The sequence below is a fragment of the Arachis ipaensis genome, chromosome B4 (genome assembly GCF_059453495.1).
Source record: "Arachis ipaensis isolate K30076 ecotype BB chromosome B4, ASM5945349v1, whole genome shotgun sequence".
Classification (NCBI taxonomy): Eukaryota; Viridiplantae; Streptophyta; class Magnoliopsida; order Fabales; family Fabaceae; genus Arachis; species Arachis ipaensis.
Window position 1 is genome coordinate 140,252,501 of NC_142439.1, and position 22,583 is coordinate 140,275,083.

The window sequence follows — 22,583 nt, forward strand, 5'->3', positions numbered from 1 at the left end:
TTAATTACTCTTATTTTTTTTGAACATCATCATTAGTCTTAGTTCTCCATTTCTTGTGAATCTCATGCTCGTCCGAGTCAACTTGAATTCGTTTCCATCTAACGCACCATTTGTCCTTTTATTTGTCTTTCTTTAGTCAAAAATTCTTTCTTGATAATTTTCTATTGATTAAGTTGTCTTTCCTTACGCGTTTTGTATTCCTTTGGACCAATTGGAAACTTATTTGATAATCCATGCCTATTGAGTTCTTGTTTGAATTCCCTTAATTTAAAGGTTCTTTCTTCCATGGGCTGATTTCATTTTAAGCACATCGTGATCTTCTTAAATGATACTTGCGAGGTGGTTATTTCAAGTATACTTTTAGAATTTTGTTTTGAACCATTTTTGAAAAGGTTTTGAATTCTTTTGAAGAAATTTAAGTTTTGAATCAACTTTTTAAGTTGTTAAGTTTCTTCTTAAACTTTTTGTTTCTATGAGTGACGTGCTTTATGAATTCTAATTGAAATCCTTTAATTTAAGTCTCTTTCTTAAAATGAGTTAGTTTCCTTTTTAGCACATAATAATATTATTGAACATCCTTATAAAGTTGTGACTTCAAGTATATTATTGAAGTTTTGTTTTAAACCTTTTTAAACAAGTTTCGATTTATTTTTATGCAAAGTTGTCCCTGACTAGAATTGCTTTACTTGAGCAGTGCCTCTCTTTGATGTGATTTGAACTTATTTTGGGGCAATATAACCGTCTATTGAAGTTTTAACAAAATTGCTTTCAATTTAGCTTACACTTCTTTACCTTATACTCTGGAAATTTCTATGTGATTTAAACCTGTTTGATTGTAATGCATCATCTTTTTCTTTTATGAGTAAAACTTTATCTCAGATTTTCTTCCAACAAGATTATAGTTTTCATACATGCTTAAAAAATAAGAGAAAATACAATTTTGCTCTTAGCCAAATTAATCTTTCCATTTACAAAGTTTGTGTAATCTATTTCCACTTGAATTTATAATGAAATAATGCCACATTTACATTTTTATTACTCTTTTGAAGGATGTTTGTTACCCATTTTCTCTTTCAGAACATGAAATGATTTCCCCTTAAGTTTCCATTCTTTACGAACAATGTATTTGAAAATATTTTTAACCATATTCTTGAGTTCTATAAACTTTGTCTTTGGTTTGGATATACTTCTTCTGCAAACCTCATATTTACTTGTCTCAACTTGAATTCGTTTCAAAATACTGCATTATTTTTCATCTTATTGGTCTTATCAAATTCCTTCGATTCAAGAGTTACCCTTAAAGTTATCAGTTGATTCTCTTTCTAGCATTCTTCATTACTTGTTTACTCTTGTCTACTTGTGATTTCAACAATTTTTTTCAAATTCTCGCGAATATGATCCTTGCTGCTTTTCTTTCTTTTCTAAGGTCTGTTATCCTTCTGAGTATACTCGAGATTAGTTTTGGTATCTTGTGTGACTATTGGACTTAGTAAACGCCACATTAACTCTTTAGGGTACGTTTGGTGGACGCAAAAGGTGAAACTCGTAAATGTACGACATCACAAGAAATTGTGGAACCTTGTTTTACGTGACATAGTTCTGTTGATGTGGAATTTATGACCAGTAATAAGGTTTGCAAAGTGTTTAACGAAGTTAAGAACCGTCAGATGAGTTGCGCAATGAAATACGGTTGAAAATGGTGGAGATAAATTATATTGAAGTTTGAATAGTTGAATCTCTGAAGTTGGTATGAGATTAGTATGTGGACGTTAAGTACATCGTTTAAACCCCAGCAGGTTTCATACCTTCTGACGCCTTGCCTTACCATCACATGTTTGAAAACATATTATCTTGTACATCAAGCCTATTTTGTAACTTCTGTTTGCATCACACTTATACCCTTTAATACCCTTATGCCATATGAAATCCTAGTATTTGAAAAAATATATATATATATATATATATATATATATATATATATATACTGAGAACTTTTCGCCTTTTCTTTGAATAAGTTCAAGACTGAAGTAAAATGAAATCTCTTTTATTTTATATCAATTTTTGAGGACAAAAATTTTTATAAGGTGGGTAGGATGTAAGACCCAAGACTTTTGAAAAGTCCTATTTTGAATCAATCTCAAATTATATATTTATTTATGGTTTTAATTTCAAAAATTATTTTTAGTGAAAATAATTAAAGGCAATTAATTGGATTTGAAATAAATTAAGGTTTTTATCTAAACTCTATTCCTAAGGATTATTTTTCTATTTATGATTTAAAGTTCTAGAAATTTGAAAATAATGGGGTTTGGCTATTTAAATTAGAATTTTGTCTAATTTTATAATTATTGATTTATTTTCTATATTTAAATTATAAAATTGGTAGTTATGGAATAATAAAAATTTTATATGATTTGATTTTAGATAATTTAATTTATATTATTTAATACTTTAAGTTAAAGATAAAGAAAATTAATTATATTACCATGAATTTTCAATTAGAATAGTTTATTGAGAATCAATTAGTATTTTTATACCGCAAATAATATTTTAAAATAATTTTAGAGATTTAATTAGATTTCAAAATTTATACTCCATGCCTCAATTTTATTAAAATTACTTTACTATAATTAAATCCAAAATCTTAATTTTATACACAAACCCTAATCCCAATTAAATTACAATTTTCTCTTACTCCTAATGAAACCCTAGCCGCCATTAGCCTTCAGCAACAGTAGCTGAAACCCCCCCCCCCTTTTGTCTAACCAAAATACGCACCCATCAGAAAAAAAAAGAGAAAGAAAGGGGAAGAAGGAAGGGGGACCAAGGAAGGAAGGAGAGGGGGGGAGAAGAGTGAGGCGGCGCGGTGGGTGTCACTGCCACCGTCGCAGCCGCTGCTGACAGAGGAAAGAGGAGATCTGAGAGAGGAGAGTGTCGCGAGGGAGCCGCTGCGTCGCGTCGCCGTTTGCGCCAACGCCGAGGAGGACCGCGCGAGAAGGAGGCGCCACGGTCAATGTCTTCATCGCGTGTGGAGTCGCCGTTGCCGACAAGCCCAGCCGCCGCCTGGTTGTGTCGCCGCCATAAAAACCTCGCCGGCGTCTTCCCCTTCGCAGATCGTCGCCGTCTTTGGAGCAGAGCGAAAGAGATCTCACGGTGGAGGAAACAGGGAGGCGCCGCCGTGCAGCGAGAAGTTACCGCCGTCGTTGCGCACTCTGTCACTGCTACTGCTGGGGTTGCGTCGCCGTGACCGAGCTTCTGCCGCTCGAAACCCGCCGCCACTGCCACCAGAAACCGCCACTGAGGCCAAAGTCAGTTTGGTAAGCTCTAATCTTGCCTCAGATCTTCTTTTCTGTTAAGTTGCTTCTACCGTGAGTTGTTACTGAGGTTGTTTGCATCGGATTATACAATCACCGCTGCTGCAGGACCATCAGAACTTCTGGCCATTATTAGAGCTGTTGTCCGGTCAATTTAGAAGCTGCTATTGTGTCATTCTATTCTGTTTATCATGGTAAGATTATTCGGTTCCGTTCTTGTTTATCGCAATACTCCATTATCGATCATGTTCTAATATCGCTCAATATCCGTCCCGCGTTAATTCTAAATTATGTCAGATATGTGGTTGTTGCTGTGATCCTTATGGTTGATTGGGAATTTCTACTGTTGCTGCCGATTAACATGAGAATAAGGATTTAATGGGTTTAATTATGCAACTTGCGACTAATTGAGGTAGGGATTTTTCTTAAATTCTATTTTATATTACAGAGTTGTTATAAATAGATATTGACGCAGAAAGATATACTTTTGTGATTATATTTGTCTTGTGAATGTGATGGTTTGTTAGACTGAATTATTGGTTACTTGATTGCTTGAGTGAAGTACGGTTGTTGATAAGAAATGGGTTTGAAAAGTTATTTACTTAATTATTATGAAAAGTGGTTTTTCTTGGTTTGGAGTTAAAGCGGTTTGATTTTGAGTCGGTCTGATTTTATAAATGATTTAATACTTGAGCTGGTTTGATTTTAAAAAGAGTTTTATTATTGGAATTGGTCTGATTTGAGAATAATTTGATATTGGAGCTGGTTCAACTCTAGAAAATGTTTGGAATTTGGAAATGGTTGAGAAAAGGTTTGAGAAATGTTTGGGTGGGACCCGAAAATGGTGGCAGTGTCCGAGTTTTAGAGGAGATGCTGCCGAAATTTTATAAAATTGAAAGTTTTGCCTGAAGTAATTATTTAAAAAGATTTAGTTTTTGAACGTTATATGTTTTAAGATTGATTTATTTAGAAAAGAAAGAATTATGTTTTGAATTGAGATTGTTGATTAACGAAAAGAAGGATGATGAGGATTGATTTGAAATATGATTTTTGAATGAATTTGGAAATGGGATATTGATTGACGAATGATGATGATATTGAGAATGGCTTAGATATTGATGAATGATGAATGAATTATTTATATGGCTTATGAATTTGAAATATTTGAGATACGAGGTTCCCTGGATTAAGTGCCGTGGCTTGCCACCACGTGTACCAGGTTGAAAACTCAATACTCTGTTGACCCTACGACGTAAGTGTGACTGGGAACTATATAAATTCCCGGGAATGATACCCCCATTGAGTATTATTGATTATTTGAGAAAAATATATGCATAGACTCTTGGGGATGCACGTCGGGGGACAGTCTAAGGACAATTCAGACTTGTCGGGTTGGCTGGATAACCGACAGACAAGCCTCATCAGCCATAGGACAGGCATGCATCATATGCATTTGTATGATTTGTTTGGGTTTGAACTTGTTTTGGTTTGCCTAATTGCTAAACTGTTCTTAACTGCTACTTGAACTATTTGCTGTAACTGCTACCTACTTGTGCTTTCCTTGTCTGTCTTGCCTGTGTTTGTCTTGGCGTGCTACATTTGAGAATGAACTTGGATGCTGAATTAATGATTGTGTTGTTTGATTGCGTGGTTGATTTCTGATTGAGATTTTCTTATAAGAAAGGAAAGATTTTGGATTTCTGAAAGATTAAACATTGTTTCTTTGAAAAGGGTTTTGAACGATTTCCTATTGGTTTTAAAAGATTCATAAGGCAATGATAATCACTGAGCTTGAAAACAGTTTCTTATTAAATATCTTCTTATAACAACTTTGAAACTCCGTGGTGAGACCGTGTGGTTAGGTTCTCACCCCCCTACAGCTTTACCCTTTTCAGGAACCAAATGAAGAGGCATTAAGGAGAGTTATAATGCGTTTGGGTTATATGTTGTTGTATTAATTAGATTATTTTCTTCCCTCGTCTTTGTTATTACAAATTTGTAAGAGGGATAGGAGTTGTATGTTTTATATGTATATTATATTATGAGTTATTATGTAAGGAGATTTGTATATGAATCTATGCCTGCTTGTATTTTTCTTAAGATAAAGTATTTATTTCCGGTTTTCAAAGAAATCAGCGATACAGTGTCGAGTCACAGGCTCCTATTTTAGTATTTAGTATGTAAAGTAGTCGTAATACTTCTTCCTATCAGAGTGGCGCAGCCGGAAGCATGACTTCTGATAGTGAGGGTGTTACATTGTACAAATACTCCATTGGCTCCCTAGCGGAATTCTTAATAATATAAATAATGGGAAGAATTTCACCTGTACCAGTGTACTTTACTGGTACATTGGTGTATAATGAATCTGCACGGTTAAAATAATAATTTTAAAATATGAATGGATGAGATTTTTTTATGGAACTTCAGCTTATGATGGAGGGGATCGTGAAGTGTGCACCCAATTTTGCGTTAATTGAGGTATGATTGTATGAAGAATGGAAGATTACACCTGCTGCCCTTGGCGCAAGCTTCCCGTGTTAGTGGCTTGGTGGCTGCTTTTTTTAGGTGGCTTACTTTTGTCTTGGTTTGGCTGGTTTTTTTTGTAGGGATAATGGACCTTTTTGGCCCATAATTATTGCTTGTATTAATTTGAGGGTAATTGATCGTTTTTGGGTGCGTTATTTTTGTATAGTTTTTGGCCAGCATTATACTATTGGGTTAAAAACTGTAGAGGTATAATTGTTAAATTTTGCATCGTTATTTATTTATTGTTTGGTTCATAATTTGGCACTAACCCTTATACATGTACTAACATAAAGTAGAGTGTTTGCGGTTCAGTTTGGATCGGTTTTAGATCGGTTTTGAGTAAAAAAATTATCCGATTCAAACACTAATTTTATTTGTGATGTGGATTGGATTGGATGAGAAAAAAAATCGTATCCGATTCGATCCAATTTCTAACATCAAATTTTAAATAACCAATAATGACATAACAAGTCTCAAAAATATCTTAAATAATCAACGATAAGTCGATAATATAACAATAGAAATAAAATTATAAGTGAGTTATAATAAAATAAATAATTCACATGGTAAACATAAAATATTTATTAAATAATAAGAATACATGAATAATATAAAAATATATAACAAGTTGAACATGTTATAAGTATAATTGTAAATATAAAAATAAAATAGTAATATTATAGCACATTGTACGGTTTGGGTTGGATTGAATCTGTTATGAGAATTCGATCCAAAATTTGATCCAATTCAGTGGTTTGCAAAAAATTTAATCCAATCAAATTTTTAATCGGTTTTCATTGGATGAGCAGTTTAATTTGAATTGATCTGGATTTGAACACCTCTGTAAAGAACCATACCGCAGTCTTCCTTATTCACAAAGTACTATTTTGGTCCTCTAAATTTGGGACAAATCTTAATTTGATCTCTAATGTTTCGAACACTATTTTCGAAAAAGTTTTAAACAGGTTAAGCGAATAAGTTATGTGGACGTTAATAAAGTTACTAATTAACTCATATCTTCTTCCATGTGTTAGAAAAATATAAACAGAATCCTAATAAAAAAAATAATACCCAAGGTGGCAGGCACAGACCTAGAGAGGGTGAATAGTGGTTTCGATCCCTCCCCAAATCTTAAGGAACTTAAATTTATGTATACATATGTGGTCAAAAAAAAAATAAAATTGTTTAATTTAGTAGTTTTATATGTATTATTTGTTATTATCTAATAGATTTATATCTTAGTTGTTGAAGTCACTTAAATTTTTTACTTAAACAATTTAATATGATAGCTTCAAGTCTTTGTGTCGTTTAAATTAGTTTTTATATAATTATGTTTATATCCAATTTAAAAAAAAACGTTTGTTTTGTAAGATTAATATATTTAACTATTAATGATGTAGTACTCATAATTAACTATCAAAAAGAGCTTGATAAAGTTAGTGCAACAACAAACTTGGAGACCCAACCTCAACAGAAGAATGATGGTTCTGCGGTGCAAGTCCACAAGGAGACACTTAGAGATAGGGGTCCATCAACGTGAGGTAGAATGATTAAACATTCCAATTATTTAATTTATTTTTTATGGATTGTGACCATTTAAATATTATTAGTTGGAATGTTAGGGGGCCTCAAATAAGATGTCTCGGGTGCACTGTAAGGAGTTGGTACGAAAATTTCAACCAACTTTTTTTATTTTAGTGGAAACTCATATTGGGTTTGAAACTATGAAAGAATTTTGGGGGAGATTAGGCTATTATCCTGTTGGAATTGTAGATGCTGTTGGACACAAGGGAGGAATTTGGTTCCTCTCTGCTAATTTAAAATTTTCTTGTAAAATTCTTTGGGCTATGAATCAATGTGTAACTTTGGAAATTGATGGTGGTGGGCGAAGATGGATCTGCAGTGCGGTTTATGGCAGCCCTCAAGCCACTAATAGAGTAGAATTATGGAGTCATCTGCTTGATATTGGTTTGTGCATTCAGGACCCGTGGGTGGTGGTTGGGGATTTTAATGATATTTTGAGTGTTCATGAGGTGAAGGGGGGTAATTTCTATTCAAATCGCAGTAGTATCTTTGCAAGTACTCTAGATTCTTGTGGTCTTTTTGATCTAACAACCTCTAGAAGACAGTTTACTTGGTTCCGTAAAATTCAAGGAAACAAAGAAATTGCAAAGAGATTGGATAGAGCTTGCTGTACTACAGAATGGCGCCTTCTTTTTCCAGAAGCTTTTGTTGAAGTTCTCAATCGTTCCCACTCTGATCATTGTCCCCTACTTATCCGATGTCAAGGAGTTCCTATCAAGAAAGGAAACCGGCCTTTTAGATTCCAAGCGGCATGGGCAACGCATCCTGATTACAAGGCCATTGTTCAGAAATCTTGGGATAGTACAGACTTTGGCATCCATAGGAAGTTGCTGGGGGTCCAAGAAGCTTCGTTGGAATTCAACTCTACGATTTTCGGCAATATTTTTATTAAAAAGAGGGAATTGGAGGGTTATTTGAATCGTATTCAACAGAAAATGGAAGCTGATGATGATCCGATTCTGAAGCACAAAGAGGAAGAATTGAGAGCTGAGTATAATATAGTTTTGGCCCAGGAAGAATTGCTTTGGTACCAGAAGTCAAGAGATCAATGGGTTCGGTATGGTGATAGAAATACTAGCTTTTTCCATATGCAAACCATCCTTAGAAGAAAATCTAACAAGGTTCATGGGTTGCTAGTTAGTGATGGGTCTTGGTCTGATGATCCGGAAGTTTTACAAAGGGAGGTTGTTCATTTCTTCAAAAATATTTTTTGTTCTACTGAGCCTGTTGAGGTTAATTGCATGGGAGAAATTTCTATGCCATCTCTTAGCCAGGATGCTTGTAATAATTTGTCTAAACCAGTAACAATGTTGGAGGTTAAAGAAGCTCTGGATAATATGAGCTCGTTCAAAGCTCCTGGGCCGGATGGTTTTCAAGTTTTTTTCTTCAAGGAATATTGGGATGTGGTGGGTCATGAGGTATGGCGTACTGTTCAGAAAGCATTCTTAGGGGAGACGTTAAGCTATTCTTTGTTGGAAACTTTGATTGTTCTTATCCCTAAGTGCGACCCTCCAACTAGATTGAAGGATTTTCGGCCAATAAGCCTTTGTAATGTAATTTATAAGCTAGTGACTAAAGTGCTGGTTAATAGATTACGACCATTTTTGGATGAGATTGTTAGCCCAACTCAGGGAGGGTTTATTCATGGTAGAGGAGCACCTGATAATATTATTGTCGCCCAAGAAGTTCTTCACTTTCTTAAGCGGACAAAGTCTAGAAAAGGAGCTATGGCTTTTAAGATTGATTTAGAAAAGGCTTATGATAGAGTTGATTGGAATTTTCTTGAGCACACTCTTGAATCTTTTGGCTTTCCTTCTCTAATTATTCGGCTTGTAATGAATTGTGTTCAGGCCTCAAATCTTTCCATCCTTTGGAATGGGAATAGATTGGACAGCTTCCAACCTCGCAGAGGGCTCAGGCAAGGAGATCCAATTTCTCCGTATTTATTTGTTTTGTGCATGGAGAGATTGGCGTGCTTCATTTCCAAACAAGTTGACGAGGGTATTTGGGATGGTGTGGCTGTTTCTAGAGGGGGACCTAGAGTTTCTCACTTGATGTTTGCAGATGACCTCCTCCTTTTTTGTAAAGCGAAGAAAAGTCAAGTTCAGAATGTTGTGCACACCTTGGAGTTGTTCTGTAAAGCTTCAGGTATGAAGGTTAACATTGAAAAATCTAAAGCTATTTGTTCTAGAAATATCTCTAATAGAAGGAAGGAAATGTTGTCTGGTGTTTCTCATATTCCTTTTACTAGTGACCTAGGCAAATACTTGGGGGTGAACCTTAATCATCCTCGAGCTGCTAGATCTATTTTTTCGGACTCTTTAGAGAAGATCAAGAATAGGCTGGCTAGTTGGAAAGGTCGGCTCCTTAACAAAGCAGGCAGGCTTTGCTTAATTAAATCTGTTGCTTCTTCTCTTCCTATTTATCAGATGCAAGTGACTCTTTTTCCTACTTCGGTTTGTCAAAAGATTGATTCTGTGCTTAGACAATTCTTGTGGAAGGGAAAGGTGGGGGAGCGTTGTTTAAATTTGGTCAAGTGGAGCAAAGTTGTCACTCCAAGAAAATATGGAGGCTTGGGAATTAGAGATACTCAATGCGTAAATTTTGCTTTACTCGGAAAGCTTGTTTGGCAATTATTGCATAATAAAGATAAGCTTTGGGTAAGAATTATGTTGGCAAAATATTTATCTTGGAGTTCTTGCTTTTCACCCAAATTTTCTAATAATGTTTCAAGCACTTGGCGAGCGATTTATAAGACAATAGAAAAGCTTCGTGATGGTTTTGATTGGTGTACAGGCAGGATGTCTCAATCCTTTTGGTATCATGCTTGGCGACCATGTGGAACGCTAGCTCCTTTGGTTCCTTGTGCACATTTCTGATTCTCACTTGAAGTTAGAAGATGTCTGGCACTTGGGCATTGGCGGTGGGATATTCTTTGCACAATGATTCCGGAAGAAGTTAAACTTGATTTGATGCTCTTTGATCCTATCAAGCAGGCAGGAGATAAAACAGGTTGGTTTTGGACAAACTCAAATACTCTCACCTACTCGACTAAAAGCGGGTATGAATGGCTATTGAAGAAGAAATTTGGCTAGAATGATAATGAAAATTGGCTTTGGCTTTGGCGCTTGAGAATACCGGAGAAGATAAAGTGTCTGCTCTGGCTTTGCCTCAACAACGGAGTTCCCACAGCTAATTACCGGTTTCAAAGAGCGGCCTTTTGGTGGATTTGGAGGGATAGGAACAATGACATCTTCCACCAAGATGATCCATGGAGTAAGGAGAAAATTGTTCACTTAGTTAAACATGCTGCTCGAGATTTCTCTAATGTTGTTATCAACCATAAACATATTATTCCTTCTTCTTTGAAATATAACTGGGAACCACCTCCAATGAATGTCTGTAAAGTGAACTGTGATGCAAGCATTTTTGAAAATGAGCAATTAGCTGGCTTTGGATGTATTATTAGAGACAGCATGAGAATTTGGATAAAGGGTTATTCCGTCAGTATACATCTTTCTAGTATTCTCTGTTGTGAGCTTCATGCTATTTGGAGAGGGCTTGTTATGGCTTGGGATTGCGAGTGCAAAGAGGTCATATGTGAAATTGATAATTTTGATGCGTTTCTTCTTGTTTCGCGAGGCACAACCAGCATGATTAGGAATGACTCTGATCTGCTTGACAAAATCAAAGAGATGCTCCAGCGCAATTGGACAGCTACTTTAGTGCTCATCCAGCGAACAGCAAATAGAGCGGCTGATTTAATGGCTAAGACTGCTGTTTTAAACAAGCAGGTGTATTTAGAGTGGTTACTGCCTCCTAATAATTTAGACATTATTATTAGAGATGAGTACTACTCTTTTTCTTAGGTCTTTTTTCTTTGTGTTATGTTCAGTCACCAAAAAAGAAATTATATATGCGAGTACCATGACACAAATACATTAATTTTTATTCGATTGAATTTAATTGTTAATTTAGATTATATTTATCTAAACCTAAAATAAAAAATTTTGAATTTAGAAAATTTTAAAATTTTAAATAAGTTGAATAAAATTATATGACATAAAAAAAATAAGAATACACCAATATAATAGTGTTGAGAAACATTATAATAACATAAGAAGCTATGTTGTACATGTGTTGAATAAATTTAAAATTGTAAAATTTGTTCTTTTAAAAAATTTTAAGCGTTATTTATTTCAAATCATATATTTAAATAATCCATACGAATAGAATAATATAAATATTGTGGTTAAATCATTAAAAAAATAAATATATTTTTTTATTATTAAAAACAAATCGTGAATATGAACTAAAGATTTATAAAGAAAATGAATCCAAGCAAATTTACTAATGTTTTTCTAATAACATCTAGAAATGGGTCGAACCTCATTAGGGATGGCAAAATTCTCCGAGACGCGGGGATCCCTGCGGGGACTGCCCCGAATAGGGATCCGATTGTGGGGAATTTTTTTCGCGGGGATGGGGATGGGGGACAAAATTCCCCCGAAGCAGGCGCGGGGACCCGAGCGGGGATCCCCGCCCCATCCCCGCTATTCCCCGAAATTTATGAATTCCTTAAATTATCCTTAATAATTTATTTCTCATATATGCTTTTTAGTCATTTCTCACACACACATATATAGAAACCCAAAACTCCTAATCTTTATTTGCATAACCCTTCTTCAATTCAGAGATCCCTAAGGCTGTCCATACTCCATCTAACCTCTCTGCAGCCACCCCCTCGTCACCCTTCTCACCGAATCGTCACACCTCACTGTGCCATCACCCTTACCGCGTCGTAATTTCTATTTGCGGCGTTCTTTTTCATAACTCTGCCGTCGTGTCCATTCTCCTCTCTGTTGCCACGTCTCTTACCTCGTCCACTGCTTTTTCCTTTGACTCGTCGTTGCGTCCCCCTATTGCGTTATTTCGAGAGAAGTCACCATCGTATCATTTAGATTTTTTGTATAAAATCTTACAGTTTTTGTATAAGATAGATACTTGCAGCTCTATTCATATGGAAATTAATAATTAGTTAGAACTATTATGTAGATGGGGAATGGGGTCCCTGCGGAGAATGGGGCCCCGTGGAGAATGGGGATGGGGAGCAATATTCCCCCACGGCGGGGAATGGGGCGGGGATGGGGAGCAAATCTGAAGGCGGGGATGGGGAGCAGGGAGGCATCCCCCGCCCCGCCCTGCCCCATTGACATCCCTAAACCTCGTGCCTTAGATGGGGAAGAAGTCCGTATTTTTTGTAACACGTATCTATTGTATGTCCGTTCAGTTTTATCATAGAATAAACACTGCATTCTTGTTCTGCCTCCTCTGTCCCTTTCTCTAGCTTGAAATCTGCCTCTCCTACCTCTTTCAGGTGTTGTCAAAATTTGAATGTTTGAGATAGTTTCAAGACCGAAGAAGAAGTTAATATTTTTAAAATACCAATATCTTTTTTTTATAAATACATAATATTTCACTTTATATTCTCTTCTAATTGAATAACTATATTGAATTATATACAAATCACAAAATTAATATTTTGTACAATATTTTTAAATTTAATATTAATTTATATATTATTTAATCAATTTATAAATAATATAACACTTTTAAATTTATATTATAAATTATTTTTTCTTTTTACGCTTCGTATGGATTTTAGTTTAGTTATTATAATGTCATTTATTGCTATTATGAAATTTTTACTATTCATTAATAAATTCATTACCAATGTATCTATTTCACTTAGCGGTAGAAGAGAGAATTTTTTATTTATACAAATTAAATATATTCAATAATTACTGAAATAAATAATTTTAAAAGTTATTATGAAAATACGTCAGCCTCTCATATCTCATTTACACTATAAACGAGATAATTTTGTACGTATCTTATTTACACAGTAAACGAGATACATAAAAAATTATCTGATTTACAGTGTAAATGAGATAAATAAAGGTGATAGATTTTGGTAATAATTTATTAAAATAAAAAATTAGTGGAAGAGATCTTAATAACAAAAAATTAAAAACTTACGTTTAACAAAAAACAAAATAAGTAAACATTGTTCATGTTGATGACCATGGATAGAGCAAGTTCACCTTACTGAAACATAACCTTTGATTCAACAAAATTTTATTAAATTGGTTTTATTGGGATGCAAAATTATTCGTCATCATGCCTTAGATTGAACGAAATTACTAGTCTTAATCATAGTAAGTTAGTGCTAATTAATTTATGACTGGATCGATATTTAATTTTAGAAAAATTTTATGAAACATTATTTTAGTTTTCTAATAATTTTAATTATCAAATCATTGTTTAAACTTTTATTTTATTAAAAGAAATTAATTTTTATATTAAATTATTTGTTCTATATAGATATTCAAATTTTTATTATTTAATAAAAAATACTAGAAGGTCATCAAAATTTATTATTTTTGATCATCACTTAGTCATTAATATCTAAAAGTATGGGATAAAATATGTTATTAGATTATTAGATTAAAAAGATTAAACTAAAAGAATTGAGCCAATAGCTAAATAATGATAAAAAATAGGTTTAATTACCCTGTTGGTTCCTATAGTCTCGCAAAATTTTCAATTAGGTCCTATACTTTTTTTTCTTTTAATTGAGTCCTTGCACCAAATTTTTTTTAATTGGGACCTTACACTTTTTTTTCCTTTTATTTAGGTCCTTATACCAATTCTTTTTTTTTTTTAGTTGAGTTCCTATAAAATTAAGCCAGTTACTACTAAGAGGGACTTAATTGAAAAAAAAATTAGTGCAGGGACCCAATTAAAAAGAAAAAAGTATAGAGACCTAATTGAAAATTTCACGAAACTATAAGGATCAACAGAATAATTAAACCTAAAAAATAATAATTTTGATGGCTTTCTAACATTTCTCTAAATAATAATAAAAGTTGATTTGTATATTTGTTACAGAATTTAACATAAAAATTAATTTGTGTAATAAGTTTAGTAACTGAATTAATAATTAAAATTTGTTGAAAATTAAGCTTTTCGACCAAAAAATTTTAAAACCAAATTTACTATATTATTCTTAATTTATTGTTTTATGCAGAATAGGTAAATAATTAATTATATAATCTATGTATTTTGTTGGGGTTATTATAACGTATTAGAACACTAATTAAAAAATTAGATCGTGTGGGTTCATGGTATACTGTACTCTACCATATTCTATCCATATCTCTAATATATTATATAATATATATTTAAAAATTATATGTATGGTGAAAAAAATGGGCATCGAAACTTCTTTTTTGTAAAAACTCAAAGTAATTACTAAACTAATCATTTAAATTATTAATTTAGTATGTTTATTTTCTTATAAAGTTAACCTAAAATAAATAATTAATTTATCTTTATTTGTATTATTTTAATTTTATTAAGAACTTAATGATCATGTTATTTGTATTACGTTGGATTTTTTTAAAATTTTATTATTTTTTATTTTAATTTTAATTTATTATTTTATTTTTTATTTTATTAATAATTTAATATATATGAAATACAAAATGATTGAGTTTTATATTTGCTTAACTTAAAAATTTTTTATTTTCTTATAGAGATAGAATTGTCCGGTCGGATAAAATAGAATTGAGAACTTTAGGATATAAATAGATTAAGGTTAAAAGATTTTTAATTCGTAAATAAAATAAAGTTAAATTTTAAAAAAATTTTCTCACACATAAAATTATAGTAAAATTTAAACCCTATTTTACCTTGTTATGCATACCAGACTAAATAAAACGAATTCTAATATGACTGATTATATTAGCTTACTGGAGCCTCAAGCACATAACTTCCAAATTTTCCTAACTTTTGAATTGTTTATTGCATTTTGTTTGACCATTCCTTATTCCCTAGCCTTGTATAATTAAGTTAAGAAGCTTATTCGTTCATGTTTTGTTTTTTAACGTTTTAAAGATACTTTTGTAAAAGCCCATCAAATTAAGGATCCAACAAAGCAAAGTTTTCACGTACTTATAATGGCTGGCTCAGCTCTGCACTCATTGTATACCCACACATGCCTTGCAAAAGAACTACCCTCAGCCGTCTTTATCATGTTCTTCCAGGTACTTTTTTGCCATTTCACATAGCAGAACAGGACAAAAAAACCTTCTGCTCACCAAATCCGTACTTGATTTACTGAAGTACCACTAAAGTGACTGGTACACGTGAAAACTTTCCTAAAGAATATTATCATTCTTTTCCTTTCTTGGCTCTGAATTAGCATAAGTCTAGTACTCTTCAACGTTACTTAATTAGGTTTTCATCGTGAGCTTTTATGTTCTGAATTTTTTACCTACAACATTAACATACACATCAAACTATACTAATCATTTGGGTTATTTATTCAAAGCCAACAGATATTTGTCATCATAATATACTGTTAATTTATCTAAATACATAAATCTGATTAAATAATTATGTAAAATTATTTATATTATTCTAATTATTTTACATAAAAGTATGTTAAATCTTAAACACATCAAACATGCATGTTGTGCATAACTTATTTGTACATGCATGCATGACACAATATATAATACTAGCTGTATAAACAAATTAAAATTAAAAAAAAAAGGGGGGAGAGGATAGATAAACGTATTGGGCAAACACACTCCAAGCGAAAAAAGTCCAACAAACAAATAAAATAAATAAAAGAGAGAAGAAGCACACTGAAGAGTAAGTGATGTGGCAAAATCATAAAGTCAAAAACCAATACAATAATTTGATTAACAAGTAGTGAGTAGCTCAAACACTGAAAACAACATATTCATGCATGTACCAGAAAAAGAGGCAAAGAACATTAAAGCAGCCGCCAAATAAAAGCACAAGATAGATATGTTATATGAACATATACTATATTTCATTAGATACGTTCTTGCCCCTTATCTTTATTGGTCCCTTCTGGAACAAGAAATTGTGAATTAAGAACAAGTTGGTGCATGATTGTTTGAAACAAAAATAAGTACTACATTCATCTTCAAATAAATTTCCTTTTTTTAATAGTCTAAAAGACAAGGGTCTATATATATAGTTCAAAACCAGCCCACAAGTTCCACCCTCAAATAAAATAAAATAATACACACCCCACATGCAAATTGTATGCTATGCCAAAAGAAGATTTTCTATACTCTTCTAATATACATACGGAAGATTTTCAAGTGTACCGTCATAAGGTTGATCTTAATTATATATATTATATATTTTTTTTATAATTAAAATCAACTGTTAAAAATAACTAAAACATCGTTAAGACGTTTAGAATGAGTGTTATATCTTAACGTGATAATTTTTGGTGTTTTTTAAAATTATGGGAGGTACACAAATCAGACCCTCCGATCTGTGTTTAAAAAATTTTAAAAGTTTAGAGTACACAAATCGGACCCACCGATTTGTGTTGAAAAAATTAAAAAATTTTAGAGTATCCGATTTGTGTACTCTAAAATTTTTTAATTTTTTCAACACAAATCGGACGGTCCGAGTACAGAAATCGGACGATCCGAGTACAGAAATCGGACGGTTCGATTTGTGTACCTGAAAATCAGACGGTCCGATTTCTGTGTCTCTTAAAAATCGGACGATACTCTATACATTAAATTATCCTATATTTTAGAAAAATACTATAATAGATCACAATTTAAAAAAATACCATTATTAATCCAATATTAAAAATAAAAAAGTGCATACATGTAAGAGTATATAAAGCTGTCAAAATTAAGCTTGTATATGTATATAAATAACATTATTCTTTTGGATCTAGCTATGTGACGTTTTATTCAAATTTTTCTTCGTCAAATACCTCCTTTTTCACGGAAAGTAATTCTCTGTCTTGTTTCGCTTTGCATATACAATGTAAGTGAACAACATATAGGAACTATGGATAGAGAGGATAAATGTATGGATAATCAATGATACAATAGATGCTTATAAATAGTACATGTATAAGGTCAGCTAGTCATCATAGTTCAATATCTCAATCGAATTCATTTTACAAAAAAAGAAAGAAAGATACATGGATAATCAAGCAAAGAGTAGTGGTGCTTCCTCTTTTACTAGTGCTATGAATCTTGACCAACAAGGAGTGTCTTCTATTCCTCAACGCTATGTTCTACCCCCTTCACAACGCCCAAACATCATTCATCATGATGAACATGTTCTTCCTCTCCCTATAATAGACTTGTCTGATTTTCATGATCAATCTCGTAGATATCAAATTATCAACGAAATCAGAAATGCTTGCAAGGAGTTTGGTTTCTTTCAGGTATTTATATATATATATATATATATATATATATATATATATATATATATATATATATATAGCACAATGCTCAATTATTCAATTTTGTATATCATTTAATTTTTATTAAACTACTCTTCTACCTTAGTCTATTATATCCTCTGCTCCTCTCTTGAGGATGCAACTGCTTCAATGTCACTCATTCTCACGAATTTGTTCACAACGCGCTTCTCCTACTACACGTTTTTTTTTTCTTCTTTAATAAAATTGTGGAATAATAGAAAAAGAAAAGATAAAAAAATTTTTATTAATTGTTATTGATTGAGTGAATTAGGATTGTGGACCACGAAATTTTTTTATTATTGTCATGGATTAAAGTAGAAGAGTAGTTTAATAATTTTGTTAGAAAAATACATGTATGCAAATACAAATATAGATTTTGTAGACTATTTCATTATTATATATTCGAGTTCACGTTAGCTTGTACATGATTGTCGATAATTGGGTACCGTTACAAATTAAAAAATATGGTTTATTATACATTAAGATTTAGTATAAGTGGATTTCATTTTTACACTCTTTTAAGTGTAAAATTTTTTTACACTCTCCTGGTGTAAAAAAAATTACATTGTTAATTAGCTATTACAGCATTAATGAAATAGTAACGTTAAGTAATCAACTTTTTTTTGGTTAATATCAATTGACTTTTTATTTAATTTTAACAATTTTATAACTGAAAATATTTAATTTAATGACAATATAAAACACATTATTAGTGTATAATAATATAACAATAATAATAATAATTATCACTCTCTAAATACTTAATATATTTGGATAACTATATATTATTTAAACAATGATGATGTACTCATTTTTTTATTTTTAATTGCAATTAGGCACATTATTAGTTAGAAATGATCAATTAGTTAAAACTTATGGAAAAGTGTAGGGGCCAGCAACTTTTTCAAATTCTGGCTAGTATGTAACTAACAAAAAAAAAGTGAATCATTGGATGAAATCTCACATCAATCTCACACCATTAAAATCATCATTGATGACTATTTGATGGCTACAAATCACAAAAGTTACTGCTCCCTAGTACTCCTCAAAACTTATTATTACCAATAATATTTTATTTAAAGTGAAAATATTATTATGCAAGTTGTATGTATTTCTGATGGTTGCATGTATGTATATACAGCCCTTAAAGACTTTGAATAGGTATGTACACAGATGACATACCCCTTTTCAAAGCGACAACATAGACACCAAAATAATAATAATAATAATAATAATAATAATAATAATAATAATAATATAAAATTAAACAATTGTCTTAAGTAATCACAACATAAATTTATATGTCAAGTGGCTGAACACACTCATAATAATAGCAACTTTGATCTTGACTTCCAGAGATATATACTTTACTTCCATTTCCCATACCGCAATTTAAGATACACTGTCTTTGGCTGCTTGCTTATAAATGAATCATTCATAGCTTGTTACAAAATATCAAATGTACTTTCCTTCCTTATGTATAACAGCAACTAGCTACAAAAAAAAAACAAGCAATTTTTTCCCCCCTTAGAATGGAATTGTACTCATGTCATTATTATTCTTAATTCTTCCTATACATGTATATGGCTTTTCTTCATGCATGAACCAAATACAATACATTAGATATTATTAATATTGTTACTATTAAATTCAATTATGAATAATAATTCTCTTCGCAAAACTTATGATTATTATGTTGTGTAGGTCATTAACCATGGAATTGATCAATCAACAATAAATGAAGCCCTAAAAGCTGCAGAGGAGTTCTTCAACCTCCCTCATGAGGAAAAGATGTGTTTGTTTTCTGATGATGTTCATAAGCCTGTAAGATATGGAACAAGCCTTAATCATGCTAGGGATGAAGTTTTTTGTTGGAGAGATTTCATCAAACATTATTCTCATCCCCTATCGGATTGGCTTCATTTGTGGCCTTCAAATCCACCAAGTTATAGGTATTTAAAAAACTATTTTTTTTTCTGCTAATATAAAAAAATTTGAATATTTTTATGAGAAATGCTAGGGATCAGTAATTTTTTGTGTTTTATAACCATCAATTGGCCATCAATAGTATTTTTAATGGTGTGAGATTACATCCAATGGTGGAAGATCACTCACTTTTCTTTTAATGGTTAAGTGCTGGCCACAAAACACAAAAGTTGTTGGGCTTCTAGACTTTCTCTATTTTTATTTCTTATAAACCAGCTACTACATTTATAAAAAACATTTAGGATCTATTGTTATCATTTTCCTTTTCTATCTTCTCTTTTTCATTATACTCTATTTTTTCTAGTGAATTTAGTGTTCTATATATGAACCAATAATAAAAAGGTTCATTCATAAAATATTTCTATGTTATATTAAATATTTTATCAAATTTTTAAGAAAAAAAATAATTCAATCAACTATAATTGGTAATAGGAAGAACATGGGAAATTATGCTGAGGCAGTGCAAGGTCTTCAAAACAAGCTAATGGAGATGATTTTTGAGAGCCTAGGGTTAAACCCTAGCTACCTTGAAGAAGAAGTTAATGGTGGATCTCAACTCCTAGCTGTGAATTGCTACCCAGCATGCCCTGAACCCGAACTAACCCTAGGGATCCACCCTCATTCCGATTATGGATCAATAACTGTTCTACTCCAAACTCGATCCGGGCTCGAATTCAAGAACAAAAACAATAATTGGGAAGCAGTTCCTTTAGTTGAAGGTGGCCTAGTAGTGCAATTGGGTGATCAAATGGAAGTATTGAGCAATGGAGTTTACAAGAGTGTGATTCACCGAGCAACAGTGAATGTGGATAAGAAGAGGTTTTCAATTGTGAGTCTTCATAGTTTTGCAATGGACAAGAAGATAGGGCCAGCAAAAGAGCTTGTTGATGATGATCATCATCAATTACCAAAGTGTTACAATGAATTCAGCTTCAGTGAGTTTCTTCATTTCATTTCCAACAATGATATTACAAAAGAAAGGTTCCTAGACACTTTGAAGATCATGAAATAATTAAACCATATATAGATTTTGGTATGTATGTTCTTTTTTTTGAGTTTGTTTGTGATTTCAGATTTTGGAGATAATGAAAGGATTTGAAGAGTAATTAAAATACATTCAAATCACTTAATAAGTTTTTCTATCCTTTCATTATTTCTCCTTCTAAAATATATCTGAACTTGCAAATATACTTTTAAGATAGATGCAAGGTTTTTTCAAAGAGCTAATCCAGAAGCTGTTTGATTATATAAATAGGAACATATCCATGCACCTTACCTAATTGTTTGTTTAAGGATTTCAGTACTAAACATAGTTGGTATATATATGTAAGTGAAATAATTATAAAGCAATAAAAGATAAGGTTCTTTGTCAATCGAAGACTTCAAGGTGACACCATCAAGTCTTTTAAAGAAAACTTGAATCGGTGCAAATTGAATACGCATGTACTATTTTCCTTCTTCTTGCATTGTCACCATGCATAGCTTTTTTTTTTTTTTGGTCTTATTTCGCTTTCCTAATTTACATGAGATATTCTTATATATTCTAATAGCATTATTTGTGCAAGTCCCAGTCACTGTGACGCATTGATATAACTATCATTATTTTTATTATTTCCTGTTGTATCTCTCAATTCAGTTGGCCAAATATTAATCTACCGTATATCAAAATTTTATTTAAAAATTTGTTATTAATTAAAGAATTACTGAAAAAAGAAAAAATATCAAAAGCACTGAACAATTATTGAATTTCATATCATATTTTAGTTTTAATGTTTGGTATTAAGAAGAAAAATTAAAATAAAAGTATAATAAAGTTAAAAACATAATATTGGTCATAATTATCATAATTGAACTAGGCTAGATAATCTGATTATATAATTACTTAATTAGTGTTGGGCCAACTGTAAAGACTTCGGGAGGAATCAAGCGAAAAAACATAAAATGAGAAGACATCACATCGAACTCAAAACTTTAAGGTAATAAGTTAATGGGTCTCTCATCTTATAAACTCCTCACTATTTCTTGTTTCTTTCAATGCGAGACTAATTTCATACACCTCACACTTGTAACATTAACAATTAGACCAGATTTTATTTGGATCAGGTATCAAGAGAATTTAATATTGCAAAAATCTATCCAACTCAATTGCTCTATATAGTAAATTAAAAAATATAATTTATAGTATTCATCTTTAATATTAATTTGTTATCGTATTTATTTATAATGATAATTTGTAGTTTTAATTTTTATTTTAAATATTTATAGCATTTCTTGGTATTTTATCTATAATTTTTTATTTCAATTAGGTATTCGATTACTCAAACAAAATCAATTCTTATTTTAAAATTGGATTAGATCGGTTAGATTTTGAGTTAAAAAAATTCTCATAAATCTAATCTAAACCAATTCAATTACATTTTAATTAGTTTTAATATATTTTTTTACGAAAATATTTGGTAACCAAAGAAAATCAGCCAAAAACAGTCATAACTTGTCTTATTTAGCATTTATTAATTGTTGCGACAATTAATGAATGCTAAATAAGGTAAGTTCTCGCTGTTTTTTTGGTCTCCCTAGCATTACCCATTTTTTTTATTAAACATGAATCAATTTGATCTGATTACTCACTAATCAAATTTATTAGAGATATAATTATTCATGTTGCTTAAACTTTTAAGATGAGTGATTGGTTCCTAAATTTTATGTGATTTGGACTTCTCCCCTAAATTTCATGTGACTAAGATCTACTAGACCTCCTAGAAGTTTGATTGGCTTTCTAACATCCTCACAAAGATAATAATAATAAGTTTAATTTGAAATTTTTGCGG

At 31.7% G+C, this 22,583-nt stretch overlaps 1 protein-coding gene across 1 annotated transcript; it reads left to right on the forward strand.

The window, feature by feature from the left end:
* The first annotated feature begins 17,460 nt into the window (after positions 1–17,460).
* LOC107637218 (flavanone 3-dioxygenase 3-like) lies at positions 17,461–20,767 on the forward strand. The gene is made up of 3 exons (XM_016340654.3): positions 17,461–17,727; positions 19,474–19,721; positions 20,188–20,767. Exons 1-3 carry the CDS (start codon positions 17,479–17,481, stop codon positions 20,765–20,767), a joined length of 1,077 nt encoding a protein of 358 aa, XP_016196140.1. The 5' UTR covers positions 17,461–17,478.
* Positions 20,768–22,583: the final 1,816 nt, after the last annotated feature.

Coding starts and splice junctions, on each gene's coding strand:
- LOC107637218 (XM_016340654.3), top strand. CDS start 17,479: ATGGATAATCAAGCAAAGAGTAGTGGTGCTTCCTCTTTTACTAGTGCT. Junction 17,728..19,473: donor AGGAGTTTGGTTTCTTTCAG/GTATTTATATAT, acceptor TATGTTGTGTAG/GTCATTAACCATGGAATTGA. Junction 19,722..20,187: donor TCAAATCCACCAAGTTATAG/GTATTTAAAAAA, acceptor AATTGGTAATAG/GAAGAACATGGGAAATTATG.